The 27,049-nt window shown below is 38.4% G+C and overlaps 1 protein-coding gene across 4 annotated transcripts in view; it reads left to right on the forward strand.

The window, feature by feature from the left end:
* The window catches only part of GNAS (GNAS complex locus), a 133,221-nt gene that overhangs the window by 71,105 nt on the left and 35,067 nt on the right, over positions 1 to 27,049 (forward strand). For all 4 annotated transcript variants that reach the window (XM_086852833.1, XM_086852836.1, XM_086852834.1 and 1 more), the window contains 3 exons: positions 12,539 to 12,593; positions 12,679 to 12,798; positions 26,047 to 26,144. In XM_086852833.1, the coding sequence (XP_086708959.1) occupies positions 12,539 to 12,593; positions 12,679 to 12,798; positions 26,047 to 26,144 (273 nt within the window). The remainder of the gene's footprint in view (positions 1 to 12,538; positions 12,594 to 12,678; positions 12,799 to 26,046; positions 26,145 to 27,049) is intronic.

Genomic DNA, 27,049 nt, shown 5'->3' on the forward strand with positions numbered 1-27,049 from the left:
GATCTTTGCTTCTGGTAGTGCAAAACTTTCAACAACTGGAAAATAAATTTAAATACCTTGTATCATATGAAGTGTAATTATAGGAATCAGTGTTGATACTTTAAAGGCAGCTATTTCCTGATACCTGTTGATCTCTGGACCACCAGAGATAATTAGTACAAAAATATCTGAGTTTGGGCTTGTTACCAGTGTGGTGTACCCTTTGAGAGTGACGGGTTTGGGGTCAAGTTGCTTTGGGAGAATTTCTTTACTCATAAATTTGATTCCTTGCACTGTTGCCTTACGCTTCCTTTTTCCAGTGTTGGCTTTGAAATTCAGCGTGGTTTGTCTCTTTTGCATGGCAAGTTGCTTATAAACAATTTCTTTATTACTTCTGGGTTGTTAAGAGAGTAACTCTGCTTGTCTAAGTGTGTCAGGATATCTGTGTGTAAATACACTGGAACTTTACTGAGCAGATGAGGAAAGTAGCTAACAGATAAAACTTTCATTTAGCTTTGCTGAGTTTAAAGTTTAATTTGGCTGTACTTAGAGACTGCCTTTCTTAAGATCATAATTTATTGAAGTGATTTTTCATTCCCGTTACTTTGGAGAACTAAAACAGAGAAAACTTTTTCAGAACATGAAACCAGCCAAAAACACTGGCAATTGCAAAAGTAAGGTGCAATGGAAAACTCCTCCTGTAATTTTATAGTTTCAGGAGACATAAGTGGTGTTTGTAAGAACAGGGGATTTGAAAAGATTAGAAAATAGATTTTAAACTTAGAGGGGAGTCTGTGCTTCCTTGAGGGGAGTCTGCTTCCTTGACTTCTTCGTCTAAAACAATAATTACAGAAGTTTCCCATTTTGAACAAACAGGTACTTTGGTTGTTCACTCAACAGATATAAACTATACCTTTTTCTTTTACATTGAGGCCAGCCTTAACTTGATCTGAATGACCTTTGCTGTAACCAGGCCAATGTTACTGTACCTCAGAGCTTTAGGGTTGGAACGTGCTAATCTACAGGGGAAAGTTTTGTGTTCCCTTCCAGCGATGTTCCGGGAGGTGTTAGAGCAGCTTTGGTGTCCGCAGAGGGCTCAGCGGCACCACTGACAGGAGGAGACCTTTCGTAAGAAAAAGCAGGTGTTGGTTTAGACCAACAAGCTTTTTACTGCTGAAATCTTTTTTTAGAACGATGCTAAGACTTGTGCAAGATGTTCCCTGCTGGATTCCCTGTGGTGAGTGTTGTTTGGTGCCCACAGCAGCGTTGCTTTGTCGTAGCTGGTCTGAGCACTCCGGCTGTGGGGGGAATTCAGCTCCTGTCCCGTGCCACCTTGAGGTTTGGCACGGTCTTGTCTCAGTAAAAATTTAGTAGTAAAATCAGTGGTATGTGAGATGCAAAATAAATAGCAATGCAGTCAGGTTACTCGAGACTGTATGCAGGAGTTTTGATTTTCTGATCCAAGTGCTCTTTCAGTGGAACTAACACTGAATTTTCCTTGTTGTAATTCTAATTGTTTGGTGTCATAGTATACTTGCTTCTTACTGCATAGATATTAATAAGCAGTTGTGTGACTGTGGCATTAACAAACCTTTATAAATATGAGGCTGAGTATTGATCTGTGAAGCTCCATGTGAGCTGTAATCAGGGGTAACAGAGGTGAAGGGTTTATTTCTGGTGGATGTTGGTAGGTTTGCTCTGTTGAGCATTACCTGCTCACTGACACTTGTGCCAGAGGTAAAGGAAGATCAATTAACAGCAAGTGTGACTCTGGAAAAAATATTTTAAAACCACCCTGAATGGAGAAGAAAGTGCTTTGAATTCCAGTTTGGAATGGAATTGATGTGTGTCTGTGTTTGAATGTGGAGTGACAGCCCTGATTAACCAGTGGATGGCTGGAAGCTGTGAGGACACACTGAAGCTCTCAAGATAAAGCAAATTCCTTGTTTCAAAGGTGGAACAATGTGGGAAAATCATTGGCCATATTAATGTGAAATAAAGACAACCTTAGCTGAGTGTTGTGTGAATGCTGAGGATTTCACTCAGAGACAAGCACAGCCCTGTATTTTTTTTTGCAAGCAGGGTCTGTGGTGGTTTTTTGTTTCGGTTTGGTTTTGCCTGAAATGCAGCTTTGACCTCCTAAAGGTTTTTTTGGAGAAAAGCTTACCTCTGTCATAGTTACTCTGAACTGCCTTTTGCAGACACAGCCACTTTGCCTCCTTTCCCTGCTGAACAAGGATTCCAAGCTTGTGGCTCACACACTACTGCTGTGATAGATGTGCTCAAGTGAAGTAGAAATACTAGAAGTCAAGGATAAACTCATTTGTTATACAGGAATAACTGTAAAACACTCGGTTGTGATAACTTACAAAGCTTTTCAAGTTAGAAATTGTCAAAATTATTATTAAATCTGGCAACAGTAGTAGTCCTGAAAAATTTGTTTCTGGACGCACTGTTTTAATAAACTGACAGTTCTAGTAAGAAGTGGAAACTCTGCAGTAGCATAGTTTCAAAACTTCTTTCTTTTGAATTTTGTTTAATGGAATTTTTAGTTCCCTGGTAGCGTACTTCATTTGCTATAAAATTCATCTCATAAGCAGTGGTATATAATTCCCTTGCTGCAGATATCTCAGAATGCATAGTCCACACAAGGTATTTTTGTGTTCTTTCTGCTGCTTGTTTACCAAGTAAAATCTCAAACAAACAAACAAAAAACTGAGAAGAAATTAATGTGTAGGTGATTTCTCAAATTGTTCCATTCTTCCTTTCTTAGCAAGTCATTTTATGAGGCCTGGTCACATGTTGTGGAACCACATTAAGATAAAACAAGATCAAGAATTGTTTAGTGAGTGTTTTAGAGATTGAGTAAGTCACCACTGATTTAGAGGGGCTGTCCTAGCTAGAAATTTGCAGAGCAGGTGTGGGGTTTTGTTTCTTTTTCACATTCTTAATACTGGCCATATAAGATACTTCAAAGAAATCCTAATTTTACTTAAAGACATGTATTTGCAACATCTTACAGATATACAGAAGAATATAGATATACAGCTTTGAATAGTGAAAATAAATGTTAGCCAGGAGTTACTGCACTGTTAAGCCTGTTGCAGTTGGACATGTATGAGACAGGTAAGAAAGGATGCAGTACTGATGTTTGCAATCTGCAACCAAAGCATCTTATTTAAGAGTGCTACTAGTAGCTAAATTTTCAGTGTACTTAACTAATCTCCCTATTTCAAAGCAAAGTGTGGTGGGCAGAGGTGACTCAAAGCTGTCAAAGAGAGGCAAAATAAAATTTGTGGACGTGTTGTACATGAGAACCCTCATCACATTTTATCTTCAAAGGCTGTGGAAGAACTTACATCTCTGAATTTACATAAGCATAGCTGAGTTCAACTTATGGTAAATTTTGCTTTCAAAGGATTTATAACTTAATTGTTCAGTGGGAGAATGCTGTATTTTCTCCATGTAACATAGGCCATGCAGCATTCTTAAAAGTTCTGGGCATTCTGGCCCCCATCCATCACAGTACTTAAACCATGAGTAGCCCTATTAAAGTTGATAGAATTACTCATGTGCTTAAAATTAAACATGTGCTTAAGTGCTTTGATGGATTAGAGCCAAAGTTGTCAGCACCTTGCTTTGTTGTGTGCTGTGTTACACCTGCCTCTCCATGCCCTGGCCTGGGTCTTCAAGGGACACATTTTCAGATTTGCTCATTCCAATATTTAGCTGCTCTGTGTCCTAAAATTGCAGTTTATGTGCACAGCCATAGTAACTACATACACAGTCTGGAAGTATAAATACACAACTACAACTCCTGAAATGTCAAGCCTTGACAAATTTCACAAGGATTTTTTTGTGGCTGTTTCAGAGGAAACTTTATGCTAAGTCTTTACATGGAAACATGACATCTATAATGTTTTTTAGAAAACTGTATTTGTACTGAAATTTGTATTTTAATAAAGTGTGCAATGGAAATCACCATTTAGGTGCAACAGCACATTCTTAAGAATGACTGTGAGCTTGAACTTCCGAAAACCAGAGATCTGTAGGGGCTGTTCTAGTTTCTGCTGATAATGCTGAGTCTGTAATTCTTGAATGCTTATGAGCAAAGTTGCATATACCTGACAGCTCATTATCTTTGAAGATAACTGTGGAAATCTTCCTTAATTCAGACTTTGTCCATGGTAAAAATTCTGGATTTAACAGCTGTGAAGGAAAGACTTGATTCAGTGAAAGCAGTTCAACACTGCCATAAGAAAGTGTGGTGAACAAAGCGTTTAATGTTAATATCTCTCTGAAATATTAACTTTCAGTGACACCTGCATAGTTTAGTAAACAGTTCCTTTGTTCTTGTCCAAACAGTTCCCCCTGGTTTTTTGGGTCTGCATCCCCTGCCTTAACTGCTTTCCTGTTCAGATTGTCATTCTGAACTTAAGAGCTACCAATACTAAATCCTACAGCATTTAGAAAATGTTAAGTGTTTGGGTCATTGAGAGTTTATTGGAATTTTTTATAAGTACCGTGAGAAAATGGTGAAATATGTTAGATAATTGCTTTTTATTTGAGTGAGGCAAAAACCCTTCCCTTTTGTCACTGCTAGAGGCAACCACCTTCCAGATCACCTGTCTTTAATATCACATGCCAGAAGTGTTTCAAATGATAACAGAGATCATAGCCACTAATAAAACAAAAAAAAAAAAAGTCAAGGGATTTTCAAGATCAGCCGTTTTCCACCTGTCTCATCAGTGTCTTCCCTACTGCATTGCATCCTGCTTTAGCTGGTCTGTGTTTACACTTGCTTGGCATCCACTATTCCAGACATTTTTATTTTAGGCCTTCTTTCTATTTAATATTAGCGCTTAGCCAGCTGTGTACTTTTTCAGCTTTAAGTAACTCTGAGGTCATCAGCCATTATAGGAGCTATTCCTCTCATCCTTGTGCACAAACCCCTGGGATGTGATTGCCTTCTCTTCAAAAGCTTCATATCCAATCCTGGCTGAAGAAGTTACTCCAATGCAGGCATTCACAAACCAGTTTTAGAGCAAATGACACACATAGGACACTCATCAAATTGATGTTTCAAAGGTTGGACAAAAGTACTTTGAAAGTGGGAACTAAGGTGAGAACAGGAACCCCCCACAGCGCTGCTGTTACCTGCCTGTGTGTGAAAGCAAAGGGTGAGGTGATGAAGAGCGCAGCAAATGGCCCAGATTTAACAGCAGGTGCTGCTGATCCACCTGTGTGCAGTGCCTGGGCACTGCATCCTCCCACAGTGGTATTTTTTCTGAGCATGAAGAGATTGAGGAGAAGCCAGGAGGTTGGTTCTGCTATGAGGGGTGGTTGCACAAACAGCCTGGAACAGCAGAGGGGACATCCCGAGAGGTGTCGTGTGCTGTGTTTCAGTGCTGCTGCACAGTTGGGCAGAAGTGTTTAAAAAAATGTGATGGGCAATGGACATTTCCTCTATTCTGTGTTAATAATGGCTACATTCACAATACTTAAATAAATAATTAAAAAGGTCTCTGCTTCCTGACAGCAGTTTGATTTTCTCAAAGTAGTGAATTGTACAAGGCAAGATGATTCAGCAATTCGACTTGAGTCCTCCTGTTCCTGCTGGTTCTGAGGCATCCTTCCACACCAGAAAGGATTCACAGTGTCCTCTACAGCCTTGTTAATTATTATATCGAGTGTCCAGAGAGAATGCTAAACTTCTGAGGACACCTTTTATTTCAATATGCTTTAATTACCTGTACTAAGAGCAAGAAAATGACACCAGAGTGTTCCCCTCTGAATGCCTGGGCAGCTACAGGCAGGGTTTGCAATTTACAGAGGTGTTTAATTGCACAGCAAGAACTAAAGGGCCTTTGTCAAGCTCGTACATCACAGAGCTCTTTGTGAACAATTCTATTTTCATCCCTCACCTAAACTATTGCTAGTTAATTAGTTGAGGTAAATGGAGCAGGATAAGCAGAATTATGCTTCTTAATATTGTGTCTGTGATGGTCTCTTTGTGCCACTAACAGGTGTAAAGGGGCTGTAAACCAGTTAAACTGGTTTTATGTAGGAATTTGCAAAGCTGAAGGGGAGCCTCAAGGTGGCTTAGAGCCAGAATAGCATCTCTGTGCCACATCCACCTGGGCAGGTGGTATGACCAGGCTGCCACGTGCCTGCTGCCAGAGTCCTGGAACTTCATCGGGAGCAAAGTCTGCCCACAACCAGTCTTTGCATCAGAATATCCATAGAGGCAGAATAAAGTTACCCTTTAACCTTTGCACTTTGGGTATCACAGGGAGCAGAGATAAAAAAAACTAAAAATGTTATGTTTATATTCAGGGATGCCTTTTTTAAAGTTTGGTATAATTTCATTGTGGTGCCATTCCCGAAGAGAAGAAACAAGTCTGAGCCCCTGACACTGCAATGTAAATAATGATCAAAAACAACAAGATTTCTACTTTCAAGAGATGTGATATGGTTTTTTTTTAATCAACTTTAGTAATTTGTGTTTCCTTTAACTTGGAAAAGGGTTCTGTCATTCCATTAATAGAAGGTATCTCTTTGTGCTTGTATTTCTTGTCATATGTTCATGTGTTTATGGCTACATAGTAAGGTGTGCATGTTACTCATGGAGAAAAATATTGCAGTGTACTAAAACAAGAAGTGGTAAAGCAACTTATAGTGCTTTTCACAATCTTTAAAAGGGAACTTGTGGAAGCCCTTTTTGTATTGTCTACTCCATACACTGCATCGCATATTGTGTGAGAAAGTGATTATGCTTCAGGGGATAATTGAACTAAGTTCTCCCAAATAATTTAGGTCACAGATCTGTCCAACATAATCAATTTTTAACTGTGTCTTTAATTCAAAGTATATCACGACAAAATTATTCAGCCTGTTGGGTTTTTCTTTTTTTCCAAAAGGTGTTACTTATTTACAGAGAAAGCAAATAGTTTATCCTCACAGCTGTTCTTTTTCTAATATTATTTCCTCTCACAGATCTTTGGTAGCTGAATGGTACAATGTATTGATACCTGGAATTTGGAGAAGTAAAACAAAGAATTTTCAAAGTGAAGTTGGTGTTGGGGTAGAGGAAAGGTGGTATAGGTGGAAGAGCATAGTGGTAGGGAGGTGAAACTGCTCTGCAGGAGGGGTCTCGTGCTTCCAGGAGATGCTCAACCCCTGTGTGGTCAGAGTTACCAGCAAACACTGACTGTAAAGTGCTTTGTAGGGTGCATTGTGTCAGGTTCCTGTGCCTTGGGTACCATTTCATTTTACCAGGTGCTGACCAAGAACTAAGTATTAACATGATTAGAAAACCTCTTTCAGCTCCACTGTGGGTGAGGACCCAAGTAAATCCTATTTCCTGCTTTAAGCTGTGCAGTTACTGCCCCATGGCACTGCAAGGGTTTGTCCATTCTGGGCTTGAACAGTATGAAACAGGAAAATCTCTTTGAAGTTGACAGAACTACTGAGGTATCTCAGCAGTGTGATACAGATGGTGTTGAGTTGGCAGAAGATACCTAGTGGGTTTGTCCATTGCATTTTAGTCATTTTGTCTGTAAAACTGATACTTTGTCACAGGTCTAAGATGAATTTTTTCAATTCACTCCAAATTAGGCAGCTATTTTTTCCCATTTTCAAGTGCCTCTGACTTGGCCTCTGCCTTCTTTGCTGTTCTAGCTATTATATTTTGAGGTGATTGCCATGTTCTGTTAGAAATCACCCAGGCTTAAACAAATTTATCTTTTAGTTGAATTGTAAAGTACTGTAGGATTTTTGTAATGTGGATTGGTAGCAAAACCTTAATTGAATTTCCCTGCTCATAGTCTTGTGTCTGAAGATCTTGACTGTACAGCTCTGTTTCTCTGAGGTAGATTGGCAGGTAGTGCTCTTAGTTTCCATAAGGTTCAGTAAATAAATTTTAATGCAGATTTTATGGAATATTTATTAAATCCATCAGCATGTTTCACTGCATCAAAGACACTTTATTTAGATGAATAGGCATGTTTAAATCCCACGTGCCTGTGAAGTGCATGACTGCCTGTCAAAGAACTGAGTTGGGTTTTAAAACAAAATTGATCTATTAAGTTTTCATTGGCTGTCAGTGTGTAATTGATGGGCTTTTGAAGGTGAGCAGGAGGAGACAGCCCGTGGCTGCTTCCCTGGGCACTCACATTTGTTGGCAATACCTAAAAAAGCAGGGCTATGCACCTGTGTGGAACACAACTGTGTCATTTTCTACCATAAAAAATAAGAGGCAAATGAATTGCTTTGTTAAGGTTTTGGTTCTGGCTCTTCCACTTGCAAATGGACCCATCAAGTGCAACGCTTTGCCTGGGGAAGGGAAGCCTTGCCCTGCTGCAGTTGTTGTGTCAGCAGGTCCAACAGTCAGCCAAGTTTGACTGCTTCAGAAATAAAGGTAATTTATACATTACACCAATCCCTGAAGGTGATAGAGGCTGGGCTGTTTACAGCCTTGTAAAGGAGACAAAGGCTCTGTATTAACACTCTGTGACTACATTTTAATATGCCCTATTAAAATAGTTTATATATTCTCCAGAGCTGTAGAACTCTCTTAATGTATCTGCACTAACCAAAAAATCCAAAATTCTTTGATGTTAGGAATTAGATTAATGGTATTAGTGTCCTATCCTCCCTGTCCATCCAGCTGTGTGCCCCCCCCGATTCTTTAACATGTTTTGTTGTAAGAATTAATTTCAGCACCCTCTTTTAAAATTATTTTTCTATCTGGGAGATGCAGAAGGTTTCAGTGTGAACTGAATCTTCATCCTGTGGGATGTTCTTTTAAGATTTTAAGAATTCTTTCCAAGTAATTGTCATTTGTATTATCTGTAAAGTAAACCAGAGGTGAACATTAAAATTAAATTAGTTTGCTGTCTGATAAACTGTTTGTTAATGTGTTCTTTGCATAAGATTTGATAAAGTCTGAGTAAAAATGTTGCCTTTTTAATAGTAAAACTCAACCACAGGTGGAGAAGTTCTTTACTAAATACTGATTAGGGTGGTTTTCAAGGAATATTTTATTTTTCTGACCTTTGATGTCATTCTAATTTAATGTTACTTGAATTAAAATGTCATCTTTTTTTATAGTACCTAAAATAGACTTTATTAGTTTTCCTGAAAGCTATGTGCAGCTTTTCTTTGGCCCATTTAAATATTGAAAACAGCAGGATTTGAGATTTTTCTTCTAATCCTCAACTAATAGAGTTTAATGCTTTGTTTGGCCTACCTTGCACAGCCTAAGCAAAAGTTTTAAACAAGATTAAAAATATGACCTTATTAACCCATGACATCTAAAGATACAGAACAGGCCTGCAGGGACATCAGTCATTCCTTAGCCAGGAGAGCATTGGTGCCATTCCCAAACTACTCAGGATGTTCCAGAGGAAAACATTTTGGCAGCCCAGCTTTTTTTCTTTTGTGGTTTTGTGCCAGCACCTGGGAATAAGAAATTGAAAAGGAAAGAATCTAAGTTGAATATTCAGTCTTTTTGGTTGTGGAAAATAAAAGTTAGAGTAGTTCTGGAAATTTGAGGTGCAACTTGGCAGGGTTCCTTTAAAAAAAGGACAATTTTGCAGAGCAGTGGGATGTTGCTTTTGTGTGCTTCACCTCATTAGTCCCTGAGGAAAATGAAGGTCACCTTTTTGGTTTTTTTGGGGGTTTTTTTGGTGAGAAGTTAGAGTTGTTTGTAAGCTGCTGTTGGATGGGTGATTGATGAACATGCTGAGTTCCAGAAGAATAAAGTGTCTCATTGTCATGGAAAGTTTATGTCTAGTAAACATTACAAAACACAAAATGCTGTGATACATTCACTGCTGTGTAATAGGATTCCTTGTTTACTGGGCAGGCTATAGGGCCATGGCAACAACACCAGAAATAGGAACTATGAGTATCCTTGTTGTAAAGATGATGATGGTTATCAAGCACTTTGTTAATTGCTGCAGGTTAACATTTCTCCATACTCATTATCACTTAGTAGTGAGAGGATCAGCCAAGAGGTGTAAATGTGGAAGTTTGACTGAAATCTTTAATTAAAATAAAGAGGTTTGTGGTATGGCATGGAAGAGTCAGGTCAATGTGCACCTCATTGATGCTTTGAGACAATTAATAGCAAGTGTTCCAGGGAAGAGAGAATAACGAGTTTGATTATAAACAATGCAAACTCCCTAAACTTCTCTTTTTCTAGTGATATTCCAAACAAAAGCAAAACAAGTGCTGATTCCTTAAAAATACTGGTATCTTGCTTGGCTTTTGGTATATCAGTTACCCTTTTGATCTAAACAGGGCAGAATCTGGGTACATGTTCATTAGGTTCAAGATGTGGCTGAAATTTGGAGGCCGAATAAAAGCCAGATAAATTGCTTACACTGTCATTGATAAATGCTTCCTGCTTTCATACCATTATTTACATATTTTTAATAATTAAACATGATTTCTAAAAACTGAAAGCGGATGGTGGTTTTGCAACCATATGTGCAGTACTGAAAAATACATTTGTATTTGTGCATCCTGACTCTTAGTTGTGGAATGGAGAGTTTAAGACCTGGGGCAATAGAAGGCATTGTGGTTAGGAAGGAAGAGGGTGAAAAGCCCTCAGTTTTTTCTCTCTTATCCTGTCTAATTTATTTTCCTTAATTTGGTGCTTTTGGCCTTTCCTGGCTCGCTGCCTTGTTCTCATCAGGGGTGCCAAATCTCTGAAGCAAAAAAAATGGTAATCTTCAGGAATAAGGTAGTCTGTAGGTAGGTAAAGAAATCTAGAAAACAGAATTTTCATCTGATTATTGATCATTCAATTCTCTCTCTGCATCTCAGCTTCACTGACCTTCCTGTCCCTGCCCCAAACTTCTGAGGACATGTGGTCAGTGAGGAGCTGTTGTTTCAGGATAATCACATTTGTGTTTGTTGGAGATGTGCTGCTGATTCAGACCAGTTCCCTACACGGCAGAGTCATCCTGAGCACGATGGTTTGGTGCTGTTTGCTTCCCCTCTGGAAGAGCAGCACTTGCATTGCAGTGGTGCAGCCACAGCTGGTGAACATCCAGCCACATCCTCCACACCTCTGGCTAAAAGGCAGAATAACGTAGGGTTGGCATGGTGGTGTTTTCCTTGACACTGTCTTTTTCAAAAGTTGCATTATTTTTTTCATTTGATAGCCAAAATTCCCACCACTCCTGGATATCTGTGTCTGCCTTGTTATTGAAGTAGTACCTTTTTTTTTCCCCTGCTGTTCTTCTGCATTCTTGATTGGTGACTATGCTTTCAGTTTCATTTTGGTTTTTGGCTGTGAGTAATTATAGAATGGAAGAAGTGATAAAAAGCATTTGCAATATGCTTACTGAATTAACTCCATAAAATGAGGTTTTCAATCTGGGGTCTGTAAGCTGAAAGTGTGAGTTACTCTCTTTAAAAGGGTAAAAAAGGGAGACGCTGTGGTACCTCATAGTCTCTAGGAAAATGTGCTGGAAAATGTTAGTTTTCAAAATGAAAAAAAAAATATAAATGTTGATATAAATATTCCATGATCAGAGTCCTGTAAAAGCAGTTCAATGAAGATTAAAAGGTCACTTTTAAGTCACACAGTTTAGCTGGCTTTTTTTAGTAATTACATGGCCAGCTTGGTTTACCTCAAAGTAGTGATTTTATGCTGTGTACAGCAAGAAATTAATAATGTGAAAAATTTTATCATAGTGCTTTGCAATTAAGTTACAGTTTACAGGCTCAATGCTAGTAGTACTTTTAGGGTGCTAATTCTTGGTTATACCAAATGTTTGATCATTTGATTGCACTGTTTAGCATTGAAATTAACTTGTCAGGTTTGACACAAAATGCAGGAGAAAGGAGCAGAGGCACTGGTTTGCACTGTCCTGCTCCAGCCTGTTTGGCTCGTAAATGTGACTGCAGTTAATCCCAAATGATAGTGCTCATTTCAGGTGGTGTTCTAGCCTACTCTTCTGCTTCTAGTCAAGGATAATTTCATATACTTGGATTAACCCTTTACTGTTTCTGTTTCACATCCAGACTGTTTGAATGTCTTGTGTCAGGTTGAGTGCTCTGCTCTGGCTTGTTCTGCTAAGGCATTATTTTTGAGCTTTAATTTTTTTTGTGCCTTGAGGTTCTTTGGTGTCCTTTCATTTGTTTCTGCTTTTAGTAACTCACCCTTTTTTCCTTTCTGTTTGTTTCCTAAAGAACTTTCACGTATGTCCAGTATTTTGCATTCAAATGAATCAAAATCTTTGATTCTGCAGAATGTATTAGTCCCAGTCTAAGGCTGTAGTAAGTTTTTATTAAAGCAAAATTAGACACTGATTTTTTTATGCAAATAGATGTTACTGCTTAAAATAGATGCAAATAGATGTTACTGCTTAAGTAGAAAAGTTTCAAGATATTTTAATGAATCTATTTACAAAAGTCTTCAGTGACTGAAAGCACTTTAGACAATACTGCTTTGATAGAATATTGTTCAAGTTCATGTTCTGTTTTAAAAAGATATTCTGCTTTTGTGGCTTATAAATTTAATGATGTATCTTTTTGATTACAGGGAGAAGAAAATGAAAATTCAGGATATTAAGAACAATATTAAAGAAGCTATAGAGGTAAACTTATGTGCTACTGTTTTTTAACTATTCCAGGTGGCTATTTAGACATTCTCTGCAATATTTTACTTGTGTTTCTTTGCAGACAATAGTGACAGCAATGGGCAATTTGGCACCTCCAGTGGAACTAGCCAATCCAGAGAACCAGTTTCGAATCGACTACATCTTAAATTTAGCAAACCAGATAGACTTCGATTTCCCTCCGGTGAGTAATTCACAGTGGCTGCAGCCATGGCTTTTTGCAAATGATTATATTTCACTGCCCTGTAGTAAATATTTCCCCAGAACAGTGAGCTGCTCTCTGGGAATTACTGCAGTAGGTGCCTTTGGTGAGTGCTAATCGAATTTACAGCAGCACAGCCAGAATATTCCAGCTGATCCTTCAGAAACGTGGAGACCCTTGACTGCTTTTTGTGCTCTGGTGAAATAATTAGCCACAGAGTCAAGATGGACAGTGCTGGCCTAAAATTTGAGTATTGTTGGGAATTGCCCTGCCCAAAAGGAGTGGAGGTACACACAGCACTGTCTTGGTGATTAGCTGGCGTTTAATGAGGCTGCTTTCTCTCATCTGGAAGAGCAGTGGAGTTTTCTTGCTGGTCCAGACTCTGTGTCAGGCAGGCTCTCTGCAGAGGCCCTGCACACACATCCTTATCCCAGCCCTCCCAGTCCTGGTTAATCATTCAAAGTGCCAGCAGTCCCAGAGTAAATGCAGAAAGGATCATTATTTAGTTGATGATACAACTTTGTGCCCACTCACAGTGATTAATTTCTCCTGTATTTCAACCAGACTTGTAGGAGAAGCCCATGAGAACACAGTTTGCAAACACTAAACACTTAAACACTGAGAAAATATTTTTGCTAATTGCCATGAAGCACCTTTTACTTGCAGTAATGCAGGAGTATTTCAAAACTTGTATTTCTCTCTGTGCACTGCTCCAGGGGGCTGAGGGGAGGAATTATCATGATGTATCAAAAATCATGATCCATTTACACCAGAATTTTGTGTCCAGCAGTCCCAAACGCTTGAAATTAAAGTGCAAGTTCAAATAAGTAGTAGTAAGATGTGGGATAGTTTGCACCACAGCAATTCTTAATTCAGTTTGTAATTCTTGATATGTAAACATGATTGAACAAGCTGGTCTCTGAGACCAACAACAGTTTCCTTTTCCAAATGTTGCTGCTCCTAGGAATTTCTCTGCTTTGGTCAGTCTTTATCAAAAGAAAAATAACCAAACAAGCAAACAAACCCACATACTTTGTGTACAAGGCAGAAGTCAGGTGACATTAGCAGTTAATTGGAATATACTGCAGTGTTATCTTCAAGTATTTTTCAGTGTTGAACAGGCACAGACAGGTTGCTGTAGGGGGCATGTATGATTCTCTCTAGCCCATAAAACGTAGTCATTGTCACTTTGTCTTAAAGCATCTTAAATTTGTGATTTTAAGATTTTTAACTTCACAGCTCTTTAGACATTTGTCAGCATTACTTACAGAAATACTTGATCCCTTCATGGATGATCTCTCCTGTTGGGGCACAGAAAAATTCCTGCTTTGAAGATAGTTTTAGGAGAATATTTGAGTGAGAAGACTGGTTCCTTGCTCCACCCTCTGTGCTTCTGCACTGGCTGTGTGCCCACAGCTCTCCTACTGCCATTGTTTTGTGCTGGTTCAGGTTGTGATCTGTAACAATGCTGCAACAAATTCCTGTGACCTACCTCACACTGAAATACTTGATTTTCCTTGTGTCTTCTATCTCAGAGATTTTTTTTTTCTTCCATTCAACTGGAGTGCAGTGATTTCTTTTAATTTTTCCCTTTTTTTCACTGAAAGCAAGGAGCAGTTGTTTGACTTACAAGGTCTATGAATAATTCCAAGTTCAGTGAAGAGTCTTTGAGGTGTTGAATGACACACAATTATTCAGGAATAACAGTGCTCCAATAAAACTAGTTTTTCTTCTCTGGGCAAAGGTATTGTCTTAAATTTTTAAGCCCTGAGTCTACAGAGGTTTAGGTGTGTGCATAACTGACTGGTGGCTTACTTCATTGGCATGATTAACTATTTCATATGTAAATCTTCGTAGGGTTGAGGTTTTAAACTGGATATTCATTAGCCACAGATGTTGAAGGACTATTCTTGGCTCTCTTTGCCCTTGGTGATTATGTAAGTTAATATGCCTCTGATTTCTGAGTTTGTCTGAATGTAGGTTGCAGTCCTTTGGCACCTGGAAAACTGAACCTGCATTTTAATTGCATGATTTAAATCAAGTTAAGATCTAGAGTGTCCCTAGATGCCAGCTCTTAGAGCATAGTGACAAACCACAATCCTTGAGTACTGCTGTAAAAATAACATTTGATTTTGTTACAGATTAATTAAAAGTACTTTGAAGAAAGAAAAAAAATTATGGAAGTGTAAAGGACAGCCTTATGCTAGTTATGTTTTAGATGTAAGGAAATCTCGATCATCTGCTTCCTCCTCCAGTACACTGGGGGAAGAATTTCATAAACTGGCAGCTAAACCTTTTCCTATATAGAGTACTGATTGGGAAGGAGGGAGGGGAATTTTTAGCAGTGTCAGCCCTGTGTAATGCTGTCTAGTTTGAGCTGCAGAACTTGGTTTCTGCCTCTTGCATTTTCTTCATGGGAAATCACATTTCAGCTGTCTTGAGGACATGCTTTTCTCAGTGTAGTATTTGATGCTCTGCTCTGCCCTGGAAAGAGCATGAGGGTAGGGAGGAGGAACACTCATGTCCCAAGGGGATTTTCTTTGAGGGCTGCAAGTACTTAGAACTATACTCTTAAATACATGGCTGTTCTGCTTCCCTTTAAGTGCCCATTCTTCTTTTCCTAACCCTTAATTTAGGTAGCTCTCCTGAAGAGAATGCACTGACATAGAGGTCAGCACAAGAATTAGGATTTCTTCTGCAGCTACACAAGATCATCATCTTCATGAAGGAGCAGTTGAAATGCATTTTAAAGTAGAGGACAAAATCTGTGTTTATAATTCCCTGTGGAGCAGGTGGAGCTAGAATGCAGGTCTCCTAACAGCAAGGTTCAGTGCAATGTGAAAGGCAGAAGAAAGTCAGGAAGAATGTAGGAGCTTTACAGTGGGATGCTAATACTGGGATCTAGCTCTGCATGTAAATTAGGATTCAAAGAGCAACTTTTGTATGCTGATATTCTAATTCTTTTCTTAGTCTGGGTCTCCATCTGTTTGCTTTGCAGCTTTTGACTTACAGGAAATGTGTGTCATTTGTGTAGACCATATTGTTTTGAATTAAAAAAAAACCTAAAAAACAACAGCTTGAGTTAAAAATAATGTTGGTACAGTGTAATGCTAGGTTAAACATCCCCCTTAAAGCTGAAAATTTACTATGTTGGAGATTATTAATTCAGCACAGTTGGTATTAAGAAATTAAATTTTTGAATACAAGTAGTAGCATATGGAGAAAGGCAAAACATAGTACTGACTGAAAGGAATTCTGTCCACATGATAATGCTGGTGTTTTAAAATATTGCAATTTTTAGTAGATCAGATCTATAGTTGAGGCTTCCAAATACTATTTCCATCATTATTGTCCTTTAATGCATTTAGCTTAACACAACTATGTGTGTGTTTTCAGTGTCAAAAATCAACCTCCAAAGTAGTTTTCAATAATTCAAACTAGCTGTATATCTGTCTCAAATGTCAGGTGATGTTAGGTTAGCTGGGTTATAAAAGTGATATTTTTATTCCTGTTCTGCATACCAGACAGTGGTTAGGATATTTTCTCCATCCCCAGTAATAGTGGCCTTCTTCTCATCCCTTTCTTTTTGCTCTTACTTTTAGAAGAGGGAAGGAAATGTTCCCATTTTATCAACATTTCACACTCCATGATCAACCAAATTGAACCAAGCTACCAAATAAAACCTATTTACTTTGGGTTACAGTCCATTTATAATTCTCTGGTTTTAATGAAATATTCAAAATAGCTGAGCAGGATCTACAGCTGCCTATTTTTAATTGATATGGACTCAGTTGAGGAAGATGTCTCTTGAAAATACCATACTAAATTCAGAAAAATGGTGTTCAGAAAGCAGTAGAATCAGAGTAATAGCTATTGAAAGGCAAAATGTCAGAGGAATGACTATGGCTCTCCAGGTTGTGGATGTTGAGAAGAGATGCTGATGTTGTCTGCAGGTCTCTTGGTTTCAGTTTATTACACTGCTCCATTGTAGTTATTTTGAATCTCCCACTACCACTGCTGCTGAATGGTTTTATTATGGTTTCTGAGTGCTGTCCTTGAGCTTTACCACACTCTGGCTTCAGCCTCAAAGGCAGCTCAGCATCCCCTGTGCCCACAGCCAACCCTTCCCTCCGCTCCACACCGGGATGTGCCACCCGCACCGGGCCAAAAAAACCTCCTCTGGTCCCCAGTGTAAATCAGAGCATTGAACCAACCCAGGTTAAAAATAACCCTGGTAACCCTTACTCCTTCTCTCTTCTATTTTGGGGAGATTATTTTTAACAGGGATCAGTTTTGAGGTCTAATTTACAACCTGGCCCGTGGGCAGTGTGGTACAAAGGAGGTGGTGCCAAGTGTGATCCCTTAACCTGCAGCAGGGTCAGAACGAGGCTTTCGAGTCCTTAAAATGGTTTTGACACCAAAATCTTCAAGAAGGTAACGAGATAATAGAGTCTCAGTAAGAAAATATGTGAGCTGGGATCTCTTTGCTGCCAGAAATGTTCCTTGATTATGTAGGCAACAGAGCAAAATTATCTGTCCCTGTAGATAACCACCCTGATGGGTATAATGATAGATATATTATTATTCCTGTCTAAATACATCATGGGAGAAGAAGAGAGCTGATCTGGTTTGACAACATCCCTAGCTTTATAAAGTAATGACAAACATAATCACTGCAGTGGGGGACATTTCCCATGGGGATATCTCAAATGTCACAGATTTTGGGGTGTGAAAGTAGGCAAAACATTTTCCTTGGTGAGGATACTCATGGGAAGCTGGGAAAGGTGGGAGACAGAGACAGTTTCTTGGGTGTCTGCACAGTATTGTGTATAGTTTGGATACTTAGCACAGAGAGAAAATTGGGGCCTCCAGCTTTTTCTTGTCCAAATTTTTTATGATCTTGAGCAAGACACCTCAAGTTCTATTTACCCTTTTTTAGTCTCCTCTATCTTATTATGTGTAAAAGACTGATGAATACATATCTTCAGGTGCAAAACTACTAGAAAATATGGATATGTAAAGTATTTTTGCCTCAAGAATGTTAATGTTCAGAGAAAGGAGTAGGAAGTCAGTATCAGTGATGTGGTGCTAGATACTCTGAAATAATCCTTACTTACTCTTTTTTAAATCTCTATTATCTTATCTACACAGAGCAGCTCCCCCTAAATGGGCTTCCAGATAATCCAATTGAGTTTACCTGATCAGAGTTTAACAGGAACTTATGTAAAGCTGGCTTTCCTATCCTTTAATAGCAGAATAATTTCTTGAATACAGATTAGTCAGAGTTGCTTTGAAGACTTCTATTAGTATAGGGTCTGTGAGGCAGGCAGCCACTTGATTTCATTTCTGTTTCCCATAATTGAAACATGTATAACTTGTAATGATTTGCAAATGAGTCTCCTGAAATCTCTGATATTTGTTTACATGGATAAATGCCTGGTAGGAATGTGTTAATCTTATGTGTGACTATCCATATCTAGCAAATTTTGTTAGTGCTAAAGTATTTATTGGAAGTGTTTTGGTTTTTTTTTATTTCAGCTCTTTGAATTCTGCAGTGGTTTCACTGAGGTGTTCACATAATTCTGTTGAAATCCCACAAAGAATTGGAAAATCTGTAGCCCAGGACTTGAGACAACGGACATTATATACATGTCTTTTCTGAGTCCAGTTGCTTTTGTAGTACAAAAACCTCTCACCCTATATTTTACTTTATTACTAATTTATTTGATTAGCATTTGAAGTGAATGCTAATGCTTTGTTCTATACTTGTATTTTTATCCAGTAAATTCCCACCATACCAGACCATATTTACAGGTTCAGAAGTTCACGTGACTTAATTTCTCTTGATACATCTTCTTTGTTTTCCTCAGAGCAGTCTTAAAGAACAAGGACAGATTAATTCAATTTATGTTGAAATACAAGAGCTGTCATCTGAATTAAACAGGAAATAGGTATAATTTAATATGGAAATTCTTAAGCATTTTCTGGTTTTAATCACAGTAAGAGACTATCACAAAATATTGGTGTATGCATAGATGAAATAAAATGATACCTGTGAGCCTCCCTGGTACTACAGTAGATCCAGCCACAGCCCTGTTGTGCTCAGCCTACTGGGCAGGGCTTTCAGCTGGTCTTTGGAGAATACATGACATTCCTTCAGTGTTCCAGGAAAAATTAAGATTTTTTTTTAATCTCCCAGGAAACAGAGTGTCTTTTTACTGTTAAAAAGAAATGCCAGAAATAAAGCAGAACTTTCAATTAATTTATTTTAAATATGTTTGCTTTTCATTTTTTCCTGGAGACTTCACTGTCGGCCTGTGAACACTTCTATGAGTACAGATGCTGCTTCTTCAGAAAGATTGGAAGAGGGTTTGTGAGCTGTCCTTGGGATTTGTGTGAATTTAGAATGAGGAGAACTATTTTGTCTTACACCCTTTCCTGTTGGTGGAAGTTTCTGGTAAAAAGAGGCTTCTTGTTTCCAACATGAAAGGAAGCAGCAGAGTTTAGTGTGGTCCCAGGTGTTCGTTCTTGGCACCAGGTAAGGTAATAATGTCATTGGATTTGACTGTTCAAGCTTATTGTATATTTATTAAACAAAAGCAGCTAAATGATGTAGTATAAAAGACATTTTCCAAACCGTGATTTAAGGCTCAAAGGAAATTTCTCAGTTTTATTAAACCTTCTTTCTTAGACTGAAGTCTCCAAAAACAACTGATGGTTGAACTGCCTCTGTCACCAGTGTAAACTACCCTGAGAGAGCTGGAATGAGGTAGAAGACTTCATTGTGCCTTTTTTGCTATCAGGAGATGTGATCCACTAATTGATTGCCTCTTTCTATGTGTAATACACTTTGAAGAGGCAGAGGAACACTGATTATTTGGTTTAAATTGCAGAGGAATCTTGATGACATAGGGAGCAGGCTTGCTGCTGTCCCCCAAAGTGAGTTTGCCTCCCTAATTAAAGTGAGGAGCTGTGTTCTGGTATCAACAGATAAAGTTTCTGTGGCAAATGAACTTCTTGTGAAAGCAGAAATGAAAGGGAAATAGTTTGATATGTTAGGACTTCTAACCATAGCACGTTGTAGCTATGGGTATGGATTTGTGTGTTGGCACATTTCTCGAATGCTGAGGTGTTTTGAAACTCTTAACAAAGGGGAATAATGTGAGTTCAAACTTGACAGAAGTTTCTCAAATAGAATTCCCCTTCCCATTGGCCAATTCTTGCAGCCACATCCAGTTTAATTTGTACAACTAGAAGCTACCAAGCAGAAACACAGAATATTTCAGCATCATTCTTCTTTTCCAAGCATGAAAAACTATTGATAATGAGACTAAATCCTTGCTGAAAATGTTCCTGACTCAGTTATGGGAAGTGCTGAGAGCACTGGGCCTCTCCCAAAGAGTTTTGTATTCAGCTCTGGACACATGCCAGTAGCTGGACAATATCTTCAACTATTTGTAGGTATGCATTTCCTTTGTGATATCATCAGCATATTTGCCCTAAAATAGCAAGCAATAATTAACACTTGTTCACACCATTAGGAATGCAGATGTTTCCCTATTCAAGTAAGTGGTTTATTAAACTGTCTGATTTTACAAATTTAACACATTCTGGTATCCCTACCCAAACCTGGGGAGAATGAAAAGATGCCACGAGTTCCCTGCTCTGAGCAGTAGTCAGTAGTGATCGCTTGATTTCATATGTGAGCAATGAGAAATAAATCAGTTTGGTGGGTACTTACCTATCCTGGAATGAGAAAATCAGCTGCTGCAGTTTGTCTTGGAATGCTCTGTGCTGCCCTGCCATCCCATGACCTTGCCTTGTTGCAGTGCCTGGCTTGTGGAATGCAGCAGAGCTGCCGGGCTCCCAGGAAAGGAAAGCTGTGCTCCCCTCGGCAGGGTAGGTCTGTAAAGGGGTTTGAAACCAATGGTCAGTGCTGCTTTTAAAAGCTGGACACATTGGGAAGCAAAGTCCTCCAGGAGACAGTTTTACAGTTAGGAGCTTGTTTGGTTTGACCTTTAATCATTCGATTTGTAAGCCGGTGACCTATTTAAAACTCTTATTATGAAACGTGCAGCTCCATGGGACAGTGAACTTTGCCCAGGAATTGAATCCCAGTTTTAACCACAACATTGTGTAATGGTTGTACACACCTTCTAGGAGGTAAGGTTTTTTTCAATGGCATTGACTTTTGCTGGAATCAGTAAATAAACTGCTCTGTTGAAGGATCCACCCTATATTATACTTTACAAAGAAAAGGTAATGTTGCATGTCCATGCTAAGTTTCCTGTGAATTTGGTGTCACAGTGGCATTGACTGTGCCAGTGTTTTTCCCTCCCAACATCCTAATGCCTATGAAACATTGCTTCAGAAACATTTTTTCTTTAAGTCTCTTGAGTATTTATACATCTGGAGGGAACAAAGCCTTGTAGACAGTATGTCCAGTTATATTCTTTCATTTTCTACCAGTATTTTATTCTTTTAGAACGCTTCCCAAAAGCAGATCTTGGTTCCTTTCTTTTTTCCCAGGCCTGGAGTTTGTCTCTTGAGGATTAATTTTTTTAACAACCCAAGTGCTCAACCGCCAAGTTCTTTAACACTTTCTGTAGTTTAACTTTGAGCAAAAACACTGTTCTCATGCTGCCATTTATTCAGCTTGCTGAAATTTTCCAATATAAGTTGGTTTTAAATATGATTAGACTCTGCATTGCCCCTTTTCTAATCCAGAGTTGTGTCAGCAAGATCATTCTGGAACAAAGAACCATTTTCCAAGCATCCCTTCCACATTTCCACTGATGATTTTTTTTTCTCTCTAGAGGTCTGCAGAGATTCCTGTAAGTGAATACAAGTGATTTACAAATATTGCCTATTGACTCATTGTGTTGGGAAGCTTTCAGCAGGTGGAGAAACTGTTGCCTCATAAATAAAACATTAATAATGAAATACATTTCACATAAATGCGGCTTTTTAACCATTGCGGTGTTCCGGTATCGTGAGACATGAGGTTTCCTCAGCAGCAGCAAGTTGTGGCCCTTGATCCTTCAGTTATCTAAGGAAGACCAGAGAGGGTTTATCCAGACACAGGATTTTCTCAGGGTTTTTTATGGTTTCCCAGAAGTGGAGTCTGTTCTTGGGGATTGTGCCCGGAATTCAAACTATGCCCCTGCCCAGCCTGAGCAGATTCAGTCAGGCCCTGTTTGTTCTCTTCAGATCTGTGTTACATTGACATTCCTTTCCTTGAGTGTTCTCCTCAAGGATTTCTCCCTCTTTAGGGTTATGTGAACGTTTTGGAACATGTAAAGTCTGGTCTGGTGGTGAATAAATGCTCCAATCCTGACATAAAGCTCAGGAGGAATTCATTCCTCATCTTCCCTGGTGGTGCCATCCTGTCACCACTTCTGTTGACTTTTGTTGCTTTACACAGCTTCAGCTGTACTTTAAACAGGATCTTGGGTGTGTATTGTGACACTGCAGCATTTTATTTTTTTAACAGAAAATTACATAATTTGATTTTTTTCCCCCCAATTTTAAGTATGCATAGGGAAAGAATGGATAATATGATCATACACTGCAAATACTAAGGATCATTTGGAACCGAACATTCAGATCTACTTGTGGAATGTCATCTCAAACCAAATTGTTATTTAGTATTATTTGTTTATTTTAGTTGTTTTGTTAGGAGTTCCATTTTATAGTGCAAGAAAAACCTGTGTTGATGCTGCTGTAGAGTCTGTTATATTAGAATGTGCCAGCAAATGAATCAGTGTTGTGGAAACAAGAACCAGACATGTAAGGACTAGTTTTCTGGCTATTTCTTTTCAGGAAATTTTCCTGCTACTTTTGGTTAATTTGTTTCCTAACTCATTATTTTTAGAGCTCTCATACAAATTATACCTATTTAACTAAAAAAAAAAAACTAAAAACCCAGCCCTTTTGCTAACTTGATTTTTCTAGTGGCCTCTGAAGCCCCTGTTTTACCTAAATACATAACAAATCTTGTGGTTTTACTTGCCTTCCCTGAGAGTAGCCCCAGGCTACATTCCATGACTCAAATGGGATGCTGAGGATTTCTTGTGTTATTCTTTTTCTTAAATATTATTTCAGAGCTGTGGTTAGTGTAGGTGTACTGGGAAGGAGGGAGAATCTGGGGTTTTTGCAACCAGCTACTATGTCTTAATTCCAAAATCCGTCGCTACAGTAAGGAGGCTTCTAATAAAGCAGGAGATGAGCTCTGCAAGCCTGGTTCTGACCTTGCTTGGGTGAAACCTTCTGGTTCTCAGCTCTGTGAGGTGGCTCAGCATCAGTCCCAGCATGTGTGAATATGTATTTGATGTGGCCTAAAGACAAAATGTTGTGTATTAACGAAAGGCCTTCATATTTGACCATCTCAAGTCATGTAGTTCATTTTTTAAAACACAATACAAACAAGAAAAAAAGACCAAAAATAACAGCAAAAACCTACCCCAAAGAAACCCCACTGTATCTTAGTATAATGATCTATTGCTCTTTATTTGGTGTAGATCCTGATTTTGAAACCCCAATAAGAAGTGCAAAGAATGTGGAATTAAATTCCTTTTCCATCCCACGTGGACAACTAATAACCATACTGAGAAGATTGCTTAAGTATTGCTGGTTATAGTTCAGATTAGCAGGACAGGCATAAAGGCAGTTCTAAACATTTTATTGCTAATTTGGCCTAACAAGACACAAACAGTGACCTTTATCCCATTATTGTAATTCATGTATTTTCTTAGAAGTGACAACTGCCCTTAGAACACAGGGAGAACTCTTCTAAACAATATGTAACTGTTCTGGTAAACTAAACCCTGGGCTTTCTATTTATTACCAATGTGTTTATGCTAGGACCAGGAACTGGTTTTATTTTTCATTCCATTTTGAGATCTGATTGCAGAAACTGCTTCAAATGTAAGGCATTATGGAGTTTAGAAGGTCTTTGAAATAATTATTTTATATCAGCTTTCCACCAAGGTGTCATAGTTGTAGTGAGAAACAGTAACGAGGAAGAATTTTTGTGACAGAATTTTACTGTGCTGTGACTTTTCTTACTAAAGCACTGACTTTTTTCACTTTATATCTACATTTTTTTGATGATGAAGAACATTTCACTGCTTTTTCTGTAAACTTACCTTTGCCTTTGACAATTTGTCCATTGAATCAGCTGCTGTTTCAGCAAAAAAAAAACAACAACCTTGTACAATTGCTGATTCCATTTTTCAATTTCCCAGCTTTGTAGTCATAAGTTGAATGAGCCATATGATGTTCTGTATTGAACAGCTGTTACTTTTATAAACAAATATAGAAACATTCTCCAGAATGGGTTTTGTTCAGATACAGTGAGATTGCAGATAATTCCCCCTCTCTCCTTTACTTTCTCTTCCTTCTCCCTTTTGCTTTAGAAAGGTATTTTCCTCACTGTGCTGTGATATGATTGAAGGTGACTGACAGTCCCCCAAATGCCAAGAAATTGGAAATCTTCAAAATTTAAGTGTCCAATGAGCATAATTCCAGAAGTGGGAGACAGAAAACTGAGGACTGGAATTAAGATTTTGATTCATCTTCTATTTCCTTTAGTAGAAAAAGCAAATAGTCATGCAATCTGCAAATACTAAAAATCAAGTAAAATCTTCTTACCTGCTTCTGAAATAAATTTAACTGGTCTTCTTGTTCATGAACAGTTCACAAAAGCAGGGAACAAACTGACATCTAATACCATATATAAACATCATAATCTCTTTAAAAGAAATCAGAACAAAATATAAATGTGTATTTTGTGTTTACTCTCATTTTTGTGCATGTGCAGCTAGGGAATACTTAATAGCAATAAAAGGACAATCAAATTTGCATCTGATGAGCTGCTTTCATCATTGGTATTCATAATTGTGTGATCACACAAGCACATATGCATCTTATACCTGCCAAGAAGAGGGTGCTCTGAATATCAGCATCACTGAATTTACTGTAAGATGCCTTTATGCATCTTTAAGATGCAGTTTAAAGGATTTATGGGTTTGCTACAGTTCATGTGTTAAAGATTCTGGTAGGAGTGTGAATTTCTTTGAAAACTCTTTTCAAAGTGAAACTTAGGAATGTGTCCCCTTTCTTTGTACTACATTGATAGTAAAGGAATGTGAGAAACTGATATCCCAAGAGATGGAGGAACCTTGAAGCAGCAAAAATAACACATTTTTCTTCTTTAAAATAAATCTGCCGTAAAGAAAAAGGGTGGGGAGACAAAGAATATATGCAACAACAATTTTAAAGGTCTTGCACTCATCTGGATTAAAAAACTAAATTATTTGCCACTTAGAATGAAAGTCTTTTACCCAAAACACTTCAAAGCTCTGAGAAATAGCCAAGGAACACCCATGGTTGTTGGTTAGAGGAATGCCCACAGTGTATTTTGGTCACCAGGCTGCTGCTGTTCTTTCTAAGTGTATTCAGAGTTCTTAGACTGATGGCCAGAAGTTCAATCCTGTGTTGCACATGCACTGTTGGAGCCATAGTGCATCTTTCATATGCAAAATGAGAGGGCTTTTGGTTGTGTTGTTAGCTTGTGTTAAGGGTTCAACAAATCTAAAGCATTGCATTTTTGTCTGTCTGCTCTCATATCTTGGCTTTCAGTTTTTAAGGCTGAGACAAAACATGATCTAGCCTTGTATCACTGTCTTTCTTCTGTAGCTCAATGTCTTCTTACACTGTAAAAGAATAAATTTACGAAAGTGGTACAGAGTTAAGTAAGATACAGATGTCTGTATAGTCCCTGAAGATCCTCACTAACTTGCAAAGTCATGTAAAATTTAATTATCATTATCATTCATGCAGGAATTCTAGAGAAGTAGTGTTTCATTGAAGAAAAAGAAATCACGACAGCCACATGAATGTAAAATAGAGTGACACTACAAGTTAAAGAACAAATGTTACCAAATAGCATTATTAAAAATGCTAAGGAAATTGTCATCATTGAGGCATTAATCCTTCTTACAGTCAATGGTTGGATTCTATCAGTGATTGAGAAGCAGTTAACTATTACAGAGCATTGAAGTCAAACTTAAAAGCCAACTGAACTCGTAGTGAGATTCTAAAGCATGGTTAAATATTTTTGTTAAGTATGCTCCATTTCCTGCTCATTGCAAGACAAAATGATACATTACTATCTGCTGATTTTCTTCATCTCTAACCCGTTTCCTTAACCCTGTTTTCCCATTTCAGGAGTTTTATGAACACACAAAAACACTTTGGCAGGATGAAGGTGTGAAAGCCTGCTACGAGAGATCCAACGAGTACCAGCTGATTGACTGTGCACAGTAGTGAGTACTGCTCCACCCCACTGCACGTGGCAATGACAGTGCTTTGGTGTCCTGATGCTTGCTTTCCCTTACCCCTGGAAAAGGAATGTGTGGTGCATAATGAATTCTTGGTAATCAGCTGTTCAGAGAGGTGGGACAAACTGGTGTTCAGTTAGACAATATCTGCATTGACTTCTTTCACTTTCAATAGGCTTTAGTAAGGCCCCATAATGAGGGGACAGTTTTATTGTCTTCAGGGCCAAATTTCCAGCCTCTTCTTCCACTTGGCCCATCCTTTCCAGATGTCAGCTTCAGATGCTGCAGCAAGCTGCAGTAAGTTGGAGACAATGTTGGTGGGAAAATAACCTGCTTGTCACTTTGGTTTCTAGTGCAGTTTATTTAACTGGAAACAAAGAGATGGGAGTGACAGTCATGGGAAGCAGCCTGTGATCAGTCACCAGAGTTCTGCCTGTGTGCCTTCATGCACATATCTGAGAAAGAGTCATTCTCTCCTGGTATTTATACTGCTGGGATAATTAGTATTGTCTTGAGAGTCTGCTGCATGTTTGCAGTTATTTATCACATCCAGCTCAGAATTTTTTATGGCAAGGTAAATACTGTGGCTCAGAATTTTTTATGGCAAGGTGCTCGAGTTAATTGTGACTATTCCTGGTCCTTTTGTTGTGCATACTCAAGAATTGCAGGACTTGAGTCTGAAATATTAATGGTTAAAACTGTTCTTTCTTAGTTTATATTCTCTCTACTTCTTTTGGAGAGGCTGAAATAAGGTTTAATGGTCAAGAAAATGAAGGTTTCTCATTTCACACGATGGTGGCAACTGCAGTTTGTCTAATACTGCATCTCTTAAAAAAAAGCTGATGAAATAAAATCTGTAAGGTTCTTTTGTTTGTTTGTTTAGGTAGACT

This window comes from Cyanistes caeruleus, chromosome 16 (assembly GCF_971803275.1).
Source record: "Cyanistes caeruleus chromosome 16, bCyaCae1.hap1.1, whole genome shotgun sequence".
In the NCBI taxonomy this organism is placed as follows: Eukaryota; Metazoa; Chordata; class Aves; order Passeriformes; family Paridae; genus Cyanistes; species Cyanistes caeruleus.